The sequence below is a fragment of the Vipera berus genome, assembly GCF_964194415.1.
Source record: "Vipera berus genome assembly, chromosome: Z".
Classification (NCBI taxonomy): Eukaryota; Metazoa; Chordata; class Lepidosauria; order Squamata; family Viperidae; genus Vipera; species Vipera berus.
The window spans coordinates 45,811,589-45,823,040 of NC_138205.1; the positions used below are offsets into that span (position 1 = coordinate 45,811,589).

General features: G+C 41.5%; 1 protein-coding gene across 1 annotated transcript; it reads right to left on the reverse strand.

Annotated features, from left to right (window-relative positions):
* Positions 1-1,749: 1,749 nt before the first annotated feature.
* LOC308679090 (B-cell antigen receptor complex-associated protein beta chain-like) lies at positions 1,750-11,030 on the reverse strand. Its single transcript, XM_081346338.1, has 6 exons — positions 10,837-11,030; positions 6,113-6,166; positions 4,933-5,217; positions 4,398-4,516; positions 3,202-3,243; positions 1,750-2,683 (listed from the first exon to the last, which is right to left on the reverse strand). The coding sequence occupies exons 1-6, from the start codon at positions 10,904-10,906 to the stop codon at positions 2,585-2,587; spliced, it is 669 nt and encodes a 222-aa protein (XP_081202464.1). The 5' UTR covers positions 10,907-11,030; the 3' UTR covers positions 1,750-2,584.
* Positions 11,031-11,452: the final 422 nt, after the last annotated feature.

Below are 11,452 nucleotides of genomic sequence, written 5' to 3' on the forward strand. Positions count from 1 at the left end.
AATAGTTGCTGAGGAACTACTGCTTGTTACTTACCTGGGTCATAGTGGAAGAGATGACTTTGAGTCTTCCTATTGCTCCATAGAGCTATGCCAATTGGCCAGTCTCTTGTCCCTTCTGTAGTTAACTGAGGATTGCAGGGGATTGTAAAAATGAAGTGGGGAAATGGCATTTTCCTATCTGAGATCCCCAGGATACTGCCTCTGCAGTGACTGTTGTAACTGATGGTCATAGGTAGCTCTGGGTCTAGCTGGCTCAGGTCAACTTAAGTTCTTACAGATATTGGGACATTGACATTGACTTTTAAATGCAGCTGAATTTGAACCCCAGCTTTGAGATTCATTATAAATTGAAAGATACACAGAGGTAGAAGCAGAGTAGAAAAGGCAGAACTGAAACTGAATTATGAAAATTTAACGTTTTTACTCTCTGGTTTTGTCTGTGCATGAGGCTGCTTACCCCAGTCCCCCACTTCCCACATCCATTTTCCTTTTCTGAGAAGAGAAGGTATTTAGCTATGCTTTGTGAAAAAACAGGAAGCAAACGGTTCCAGTCAGTAATTTGAAGAAAAACATGTCCCAAAGAGTATGAAATTGAGCATCCCTGTAACAGTTAAAAGGACATTTGGGGCAGTGTCTCGATAACAACCGTATACGTGTTTTATATGTGGAATGTGGCTTCGAATTGCCACTTTCTTGATGTGAAGAGTGTTTAGTGGCAGGGTAACCTTAACAAGCATGAAAGGATAATACAGGCTCAGTTATTGTTTTCTTTTGGACTTTTTCTGGTCAAGCAATGGAAAAATGGCTTGCAGTATTTTCTGCCTCAAGCGTTCACTGGAAACAAGAGACACGTAGGTGTTCCGGAGGAAGGGTTAAATTTGCAAACCATCGCAACGCAAGCTCTGACACTTAGATATTCATCTGTTCAACGTTAGTACAAAAGGTGGAGCTTGTGTTGTGACATCATAACAAGCCTTTCACTATTTTTATAATGGAAATAGGTATATATAATTCTGCATTGTGAGCTGTTCCCTGACACCACTGGATGACATCGCCAGGGCTTGTTGCCTTGGAAGAGTGAGGAAGATTCTCAGGGATGACACACACCCTGGACGGTATCTCTTTACTCTCCTACCATCCGGTAGGAGATATAGGAATATAGCCAGCCGTACCAACAGGCTGAAAAATAGCTTTTATCCGTGGGCTGTTAGGCTTTTAAATGGGACATAATCTTATGCAGAATTGACTTGGGAGGCCGGTGTGTGGTGTAGGTGGTTCACATAGTGTGGTGGGATGGAGGGTTTGTTGTCACTGTGTGTTGGGGGGAGAGAGCAGGGGGGGAGGCTCAGCTAATCTCAATGTACACATGTTGTACTTTGACAATAAAGGTTTATTATTATTATTATACGCAAACAGACCAGATTGATTTTTAGCAAAGCATCTATACTTGCCAAAAGTGACTAGGTCTCTACTTCAAAAAGTGTTTTTTAAAAATATTTTTGTTTTCAAAATGCAACCTTCCCATTGATAGATGTGTTCACCCAAAAATAAAAACCTCTGCAGCCCTTACTATACATTGTTCTTCCAACCTGGTGCCTTCCAGGTGTGTTTGAAATAAACTCTTGTGATCTTCACCCAGCTTTGGCAATTGGCCATGCTGATTGTTTAAAATCAGCCCAGCTGGAGGGCACCTGGAGCTATTATAGACCAAAGACACAATTATTTACAAGTAGTTCTGTTGTTCAGATGGAAAAGTTTATTCCTAAGAAGTTGGTTATGCATATTAAGCTAAAATGTTACATTTTCAGATTTCTGTAATGTAGAAATTAGAAAACACACAATGTTTGCATACATTGTTTTCATGCTCCTGAAACAAAGAAATAATATGCTGTCAAAATGTTAAAAAATAGTATTAAACTTTTTTATTATTTTGAAAGGTTCAGCAAATATATTTGAAATTCTTTTATAAGGATGCTAGAAACATTTTTTTTAATATGAGCCTAAGGAAGAAAAATCCTAACTAAAAAACTATAAATCTCAGTAGGAAACATGGTGTCCTATAGCTAATATATTCCAGATATTTTCACCATAGCCATCGTGGTAAGGAATTCTGGGAACAGTAATCCCGCTCCCAGACAATCTGGAGTTAAAGAAATTGAAGTAATGTGATGTTAGATATTAGGTTTATCAGATTCAATCCTTTGCTGCCTAGCCAGTTATGAGTGAGAGCGGGAAACCAATTAAGAAGGTGCCATTTGGGAAGGGAATATAGAGCAAACTCAAGCCAGAAAGCCCATCTACTTACACATTCATTTCTCTTCTCAGCTCTTTCTGCTTTATTTTTATTGAGTCTGCCTGTCTTCTCCCTTCTCCCCATTTGTATGTCCTTGACTCAGCTGTCCCTGGGAATCTGGAGATTGTCAATACTGCTTTTTAGTAGTTTCTAGCAGATCGGCTGCAAGCAAGAGATAAGCACATTTTTAAAGCTGCTCTGGAGTGGAATTTTTATAGTGGAACCTGGTTGCCCCAGGAATTGGTGCGCCTTTGTTTAAGTCAGCTGTGGCTGACCAAGCTGCTAGCCTTTTCATTCTTCACATGGATGTTCCCCCAAATCCCACTTCTCTGGTCTGTCTTGGTAAGCACCAATGTCTTCATACGTATCAGCTAGTTCAACTCTCAGCCCCTGTTGAAGAACAAAAATGGAATCAGCCTATGAACTGAAAGTATCAGCAGTGCTTTGTTGTGGGGGTGGTGGTGGTAGAAATATGCTGTCCAACTCAATTTTGTTCTTTCTGCATGCCAGTAAAAGAGCTGCTTAAAAATGTCCTATGGGGACATAAAAGGAATTCTCTTCAATGAAATAAAAAGCCCATCTAGTCTAGTTCTTGACTGGTGGGCTGTTCAACCAGAAGTCAAAAATGAAAGAAGCTGACTTGTACAGTATTGAGCTAGATCCATAATCTATCCAAGACAAAATTATTTATTTTAACTGGCAATGGCTCCCCAGAGTTCCAAATAGATTTTTTTCCAAGCCCCACATGGAGAAGAGGGGAATTGAACATTTCTGCATATAAATTAGAGACTTCTCCATGGCTGGCTACAATCCTCTGGCCCGAAGACAATAGGACAGTATGGAATATGAAGAAAAATGCATACATTTTTATGTGGTTAAGACCAAGAATCTCTCACTCTGAAGCTTACCTCGTAAGTATGTTCGTCCCCAGAGGCATCTTTTCTGTCACCCTAAAATGACATAGAGATATATAATCAAACTTCAATTAGCTTGATATTTTTTTCTGATAATCACTTGAGACTCATTCATCTCAAGTCCTTTTTTATTTCTTGCTGAGCTTATTTATTTAGTAATCTTAATGTTTTATTAAAAATACCATATTTCTTTATTGAGGGACTATAGAAAAGGCTAATTAATTGGAGAAGATCTTTTTAGATGAAATGTGATGGAACCAGACCTGATTTTTCTTCCCAAAAGGGGCAAAACCAAGAATGCACTCTGTTTGCCATCTTTGTAAGGTCCTCTTACTCTATCTTCCTGCTTGGGCCTTATGTTCATATTTTTCAAAAGAATATATGCTTCATCCTTGACCTAACCTCAGCCCATCACTTAAGCTTCTATTTTGAGGATTTGTTTCAGTGTCTGTTCATGATGGGAACTGTAGTCCAATAAATCTGGAGAATGGCAGGGATCAGGCTATGTCATCCATAGCCAGGGGTGAGGTGGGAGGAACCCATGGCTCAGAAACAAGCTTGGAAGCATGAGTTTTCTCAGCCTTCATTGATTTAAGCATATTTGAGTTTGCTCAATTTGTTGCTTCTGGAGGCAATAATCTTCAAATAATCATTTGCCAATTTGCATGTTACTGAAGTATTTCAAGTGTTTTATCATTTATTTGTCCATATTTTACATTTGTTCATTTACACATATAGAAGAACATGAAACAAGAAACAAAATCATGGCAGACATATTACAATGCTGGCACTATGCATCAGTGAAATATCAGCTTTTCCCCCAAATTTCCTCCAGAAGAGCCAGATCTCAATAGCTTTCCAGAATAAAAATAAGAAAGATCTCACCCTTGTATCTGGAGTCCACTGTTCCAGAGGAGAGGGTCTGAGAATAAGAAAGTGCACCCTGAGATGCTTACTAGTGCCATTTCCTTGGGGTTGAGTCTGCAGGAAAGCTCTCCCCAGATTCCACTTTGAGAAAGCAGTCCCACTGTCTTGAAGTATATTCCTGCAGTGCTTCAATATGCCCCAAAGCCCTTCCCTTATTCAGGGAGAAGTCAATGACATGCACTCATATCAAAGATCATGGTTATAGTCTAGTGGTCAGTCAAGGCCCCAACTGAACTGCTATTATGAAGGTCCCACTCACTCACCTTCCTTTGGGTTAAGAAGACCGGTATGCTTATAAAAAGGACAAGAAGAATTGTCTGGATTACGATGATAGCATCTTTCACCTTGTGCCGACTCTGCACTTGCTCATAGGTGCTGATACCTTTAAAACAACAAGAGGAGCCCTCCTGACTTCTCAGTTTTGCTTGTCATAAAGTGATTGCGTACCCCACTGCCCTAGGATTACATTGACAGAAATTTCCAGTTTTGATCACTGCTTTCATTTCCATCTTTCAAATGAAAATAGTCTTGTACTACATGCAGGGCAGAATCCAGATCCTGTGATGTGGTTTAGGTACCGCCTGTGTGTATACAAGCTAAATATCCTTAGCTTGTATAGCATTTCATCTAGCTAAGACAGGCTGCCAGTTTGAACTGACAGAGTCCCAGATATTAGCTGGTATATTTTTCTCTGCGAATAAAATGTATGGACTTTTGTCCAAGAAGTATTGTCCATAGATAGCAATACCCAAGCATATAGCATCAGAGAGGGCAGTATTTAGAAGATTAAAGATTTACCCATGACTTTGAGTTCTGTACCACAGAAGGGCTTCAATGAGTCCTTGATCATACAGTGGTAGATACCACTGTCGGCGTGCTGGAGTTTGTTGATCTGTATCATTACCGTTGAATTATTTCTGGTCACATGGACTCTGGAACTGTTCATAATCTCCTGGTATTTGTCCTGCTCAGTCTCTCTATGCCAACTTGCCACAGAGCCGAAAGAACAGCTAAGGGAAATTCGAGCCCCACCTCTTGCAGCAATGAAACGTGTATTTAACACATTCATGAAAGTGGTTGTATCTGTGTAAAAGAAGAAAAACCCACAGTAAAGAGAGAAAGATAGAGCACAGGATGGAAAAGAAGGGTAAATATCTTTACTGGACCTTCTACCAATCTTCCCCAGATAGGTTCCCTCTAGAAATGCTGCATTAACGGGCTAATCACACACAGCCAGTATCTGGACCATGCTAGACTAGGAAGATAGATTGCTCTAGATAAGCTATTAAAGCATGTATCAAGTTCCAAATAATTCCTGACTAGAGGAATGAGTTTGTCAATTCTTCACTGGAGGTGTGGAGTTGTTCCTTTTCTAAGAAGGTCTTGGGTGAAGACTTCCCAACACCCTTGGAGAGTTCCAGAGTGGGGAGACCTAGTTTTGATTGGGAGACATATTTGCTTTGTGTCTTCATTCATTTACAGAGCACAATAGATTAGGACTCCTAACCTATTTTGCTTTGTCTTCACCATTGGGGTGAGATTGACATATGGAGATGGGAACTGGATAGGGTCAGGCGCTGGTTGGTCCTTTCTCAGTTCAGGCTGGCTTTTTGGGATTTGAAAGGCTCATCCTCTTACAGAGTTCAAGTCTCTTTGGATGAAAAGGTAGCCAGATGTGGGAGAGAAGGTACTGACAATCAAACACAATCCAGGTAAAAACACAATCCTTGGATTGGTCCATGGATAAACAGCCAAAGGTCTATAAGGCACCCAGTGACGTGATATAAATGTGAACATTGAATTGTTTTGCAGAAGCTAAATTGTTCCAAAAATAGCAGCCATACAACTCTTGTTGTGCTCAAAGCCTGGCAATTATTTTACAAGTGACAAGTAACACAACCTTGGAAAAAAGATTATTGCAAGGGAATTTCAGAAATAGGAACTGAAAGACAATATTATCTTGAAAGTACACATATACCTTGTTTTTGAGAAATGTCATTTCTTTCACTAGAAGCTTTGGTGATTGTCATACCTGGGGAAAGAAAAAAAATGGTTTGAAAAAGAACCAGTTTACCTCTTCAACTAAAATTGGAATGGGGGCTGTTTGATTTTCTTTCTGTCTTCTGTGCCTTCAAGCAGAATGACCTAAACAAATGGAGAGAAAAAAATCAAGCAACATTTCCCTCTCCCAAATTCACTTCTATAAATTTTGATGCTGGATATGCTTTCAATAGTCTTTGGATGTGTAAATGATTGGCGAAGCAGGATGTTTTGAATGTTACATCCAAAGATTGAGCAGTTCCAACCAGGGTTCGCTGCAGTCTGACAAAGGCTGCTAGAGTGGATAGAAATTGGTGTTTGGCAGGATATAACAAGAAGACTCAGTGCATCACCCAAGACAGATAAATAGGCAGCCATGTCAACATGCTTCCCTCCAGCCCTTGAGCTGCAAAGAAAAGTCCATTGGCATCAATTGCCCGGCCACAACAGACAAGCCTTATTCTGACTCAGAACCCAGGGTGGCAAACGTTCTCTTTAGAGTTTCAATGTGGAGCAAGATAAAGAAGTTGATGCATGGATTCTCTCAGTTTCATTTGTATCACCATCACCAAGCATGATTATTGTTCCAAAAAAACCTCCAACCACAAGTTGCAGTCCTTAATATCACCTGAGGGAGGGACTTTACCCTCTTCTTAAGTTTTCCAAGTCACGCATGAAGCCTATGTCCAAAATAGCCAATCAGGTAGGCCATAGAGGAGATGTGCAAGGTGAAGAACAAAGCACAACTGATAATGATCAAATTCCATCTTCATATAGACTGCAAGGGAATGGCCATGCCTGTGATAGGCAGGGTAAAGATGCTGCCTGTGGAGAAGATGAAAAGTTGTTTCCCCAAGTAATAAAAACAACAGAAAGAGCGACATCAGTAAGGAGGCAAGAGTTGGCGGGGGGCAGAATGGTGAAAGCAGAATTACGTGGAAAGCCCAACTTTTTTTACACGTGCACTGTGATTTGTATGCATGTGCAAAAGGGCCAGAGGTATGGGGCAAAACCAAGCCACAGGTGCCTGAGCAACTGCTTGAAATTGCTTGTCAGCAAAACAACGGAAAACCTGTAATGCACTCACTGGCGGCAGAATCAGCAGACAAAGCTGAGAGAGCCTTTCTTGATTTGAATTCAACTTCTCTGGAGCACGGGGTTGAAATACATTGAGGTTTAACACTATTTTACCGAGGGCCATCTTGTATAAATGAGGAGCCTGTGTAAAGCCTGACAACAAGTGATCATTTTGGAAAGTTGTGGCCAGGCCTTATGTATGCAGATGTCTTTGTGGAAGCCAGGGGTCTGGCATCTTCTGCCACCCAAACCAAAATGGTCCTGGAGGTCCTGGAAGTGACCAGCAATCTGTAGTAGTCTAATGGGGTCAAGAAACTAGGTAGGCCACCACCCCTGACCATAGCATCTGCTGCATCTAAGATGAGATCCATGGGAAATATTGTGCTGGGAGAAGCCCTACTTTAAAACTAGAACTGCTGAAAACACCATACGTTGCTTCCTCTGTGAGTGGAGAATGATAGGAAGGCAAACCTCATGAAGGCACTCATATTAAAGCTCTCATCAGGGCATAATGAGGAGATGTGAGGATGAATCTTCAACTAAATAATTTTTTTATTTAGTTGTGTAAGCCAGTCCCTCTAATGGGCAAGCCTTAATTTATGACTTAGTGTACTATGTAGACCAAGATCAAGGCTTTTTAATAAAAACCACAGGGCCTGCTCAACATCTACCTACATTCTGCTGGAGGGTAGCTGGCTGGTTATTCAGGACTTCTCTACTCGTTATTATTGTTGTTGTTAGTTGCGAAGTCGTGTCCGACCCATCGCGACCCTATGGACAATGTTCCTCCAGGCTTTCCTGTCCTCTACCATCTTCTGGAGTCCATTTAAGCTCACGCCTACTGCTTCAGTAACTCGATCCAGGCACCTCATTCTCTGTCGTCCCCTTCTTCTATTGCCCTCAATCTTTCGTCATGGACTTTCTCTAACCCCAGTTCATAGTCAAGGCTAGGTGATCTCAGGTTTTTCTGAACCATCAAAGCTAAAGTGGTATTTTCCATGTTCTCTGAAATGAGCGTTGCTATTAACATGTTTCATATGTACCTTGGGGACAACTGAATTGATGATACAAAAAGGAGCTGAAGGTTTGGTGTCTATCTGGGCACATTCTCTGAAGTGGCTAATGGGGCCGTCACATGGTGGGGAGAGTACTTGAAATCATAGTTCCTCTTCCATCCCAGGTTCTCTACATGGTGTGTTGGCAGCCCAGTTAACAGATCACACATGTGGTGGCTGCTAAAACAGGAGATCAACTATCAGCCGGTCAAATACATTAGCGGGCTGGTTGACTTTCCTCCAATTTTCCCACCAGTCCTTGCTACTTCAACCTTCATTGTCATGAACAGGGGAACTGGGTCAGCAAATCTGCAGGGGTGGCAGCAGGTTTTTCAGAGATGTCCTCCCTATAACTCAGATACTGCAGGCAACCCAGGAAATTGGCAGGTGCTGAGGAGGGGGAGGGCTCAGTAGAAGTTCCAGGGCTTTTTTTCTCATAGAACGCTCAGAACGGAGTTCCGGCACCTTTTGTGGATGGAACCTTGTAGGGTAGGCAAGGTGCGTTGTATGACATGTGTGAGTTCCGGCACCTTTTTCTTTTACAAAAAAAGCACTGAGTAGAACTGAATAGTACTTCCTCCGAAGCTTGGCCACCCATACAGGTTTCAGCAGCAGAAGCGCAATACTGAATGTCCTGCCTCTCAGTCCCCACTGATAGGCAGTGCACAAGAGTAAAAGCACCCAACAGGGCATTTTTATTGTTGACAACTCAACCCCCAGCCATTCTATGAACACTTGCATCACCTAATACCTGGGATCAGGTGGCTATCTGAGTTATATTTAGAGGATTTAAGGAAAGCTGGGGAGGACAGGACTGAGGACAGCATGTTAAACTGGCTGATTGGATGTGCTGCCCTGAGAAAAGCAAGTGGAAGAGATTAAGTGAGATCTGAATCCAAAACTGAGGACCTTAGTCTGCAAGGAAGTTTTGCAGACTAGAGTATTCATACCTTTAAAGATAAGAGAGCCTTCGCACTCCTGACTTTCTGTGTTTTCAAGACTCACGGCCTATTGCCCACTATGGTACATTTGCAAATTGTACTCTCTTAACCATGATTTACTGATAAACTACAATTGACTGGATTCATTGCATATGTTAAGTCAAAATCCAACTAGCTATATTATGGCTTAATATGCCCTGCAAACCTAACCATTGGATGGGTTCATGCTTCATGCTAAGCCATAATATTATTTGATTTTGCCTTAGTGTCCTGGATGAACCCAACAATTGTGGTTTGTTCAACAATTCATGATAAAGTACAACATGAGTTAGTGTAATGTGTGAATCTATTTCATAACAATCTTTCTAAAACAGTGTATTCTTTCCACAGGATAACTATTTTAAAAAATATTACAGGAAATAATATAATAAAATTTACCTTTTTACTTCTTGTTATTTGATCATGCTTTAGGCATGTGTTTTCAGTTCAGGTTGGAGGGGATTAAAGATTGCATCCTTTTTATAATTAATTTCTGCCCAGGAAAATGAAATCTGGTCAATCCTATTTGTGCATTTACTAAAAGGTAAAATGTGAAATGCCAGGTAGCTTGAGTCCAATATTATTAGGCCGGAAAGAAACTCCTTTGCACTTAAAAAAACTTACTTCTGAGAAGTCATAGCTAGGATTGCATTGTGGAGTTCCTGTGCGCACCGTGATAGAAAAGATGATAGAAAAGAAAGTTTCCCATTTTAGAAAGCAAACACCAACGTGTCAGCTTCTCTCCACATTCAAAGCAGCTGGACAGGAAGTGCAGCAGTTCTTGTAACACAGCTCAATGAACACAATTTTATTTCCTGTTTCTGTAAAATTTCCCCTGAATAATTCTGGGGTAGGGGGTGGGAGGTGGATGAAGAAGCTCCTGGGCTCCCTCTTAGATATTTCCATCTCCCACCAAAATCCCCACTCTCTCTACTATTGGGAAAAGACCATCCTTTTTTTTGTAGAATGTGGTTACAGGTGTTTGGTTGCAGTTTTGTAAAACTTCATTTCTAAAATAAAGCATGCTCAGTAACAGAGGATGCCATTACCTCTTATTTGCTACTGTATTGCTTTTATTGAATTCACAGCAGAATTTTCTGCTGATCCCTCTGTTAATCTAGTTTTATTTCTAGCCCTCCCATTCCCTCTTTTGTACCTTTTTCCTCCAATCTTGCAGAATAACTGGAAAACCACCCTCTGCCTCTTCCAGCTGAGTTTCAGGTTGTGCACCTTGTTTATTTATAAACCAAATCTTTACCTGGGATCCAATTCTCAGCCTACTATGAATTCAGATCAGCCTTCTCAACATGGTATCCTCTTCATGCCTTAACTATACCAATCTTAGTCAACTTGGCAGTATGGAAATTCTAGTGCTAGCATCTGAATGGCATCAATTTAGAAAACCCAGTAAACATAGTTTTTATTTATTAGGCTCATGAGAGAGGGAGGAAAACACTTTTTTAAAAAGGCAACAATCACCATTAAACCGCCTAGGACTTTAAACCATCTTAATCAATGGATTTAGCCGAAGGAGATGGAAGAAGCCATACCTGTGACTACAAGCAAGAGCCCCAGGGCGGCCCCAAAGTCCCTGCAAATCCAGAAGGAAGAAGCTGCCATAGTTGAGCAAAAGCCGAGATGGAAAGAATGTGTCTTGGATTGGATTCAGTCGGAGCCTTGAGAAAAACACCTTCAGCCCTCAGATTCTTTTTTCTTTTGACAAAGGCTGAGGCTCCTGGGCTGAGCTCTTGTTTCCTGCCCATGCAGATTCAGCGGGCAAGAGGCAGTCCCTCGGGTGACTTGTGGGCAAGGGAGAGCTTTGAACAGGGTGCAGCTGGTCAGGTGACAGGGGCGCTGAGCAGTTTGATTGGCAAGAGCTGCACTTAGTGTCTGAGTCTCACGTGGAAAGTGGAGGAGGTTATTTTGGTTTGCCATCATTGCTGATGCATCACTGCTCCTTGGTGGAGCAGTGGGCTAATGCCTCCTTAAGTAACACCAGATGCCTGCAATTAGTGCAGGTTCGCATCCCACCAGGCTCAAGGTTGACTCAGCCCTCCATCCTTCCGAGGTAGGTAAAATGAGGACCCAGATTGTTGGGGGCAATTAAGCTGACTTTGTAATAATGCCGCTTGGGGGGTGTATGAAAGCCCTAATAAGCAGGCATAT

What these genes read in the sequence shown, in the direction of transcription:
- LOC308679090 (XM_081346338.1), bottom strand. Translation starts at nt 10,906, where the DNA reads ATGGCAGCTTCTTCCTTCTGGATTTGCAGGGACTTTGGGGCCGCCCTG. An exon ending in TACAGAACTCAAAGTCATGG is followed by an intron (nt 4,517 to 4,932) that starts GTAAATCTTTAA and finishes GTTGTTTTAAAG; the next exon opens with GTATCAGCACCTATGAGCAA. An exon ending in TCTTCTTAACCCAAAGGAAG is followed by an intron (nt 3,244 to 4,397) that starts GTGAGTGAGTGG and finishes ATGTCATTTTAG; the next exon opens with GGTGACAGAAAAGATGCCTC.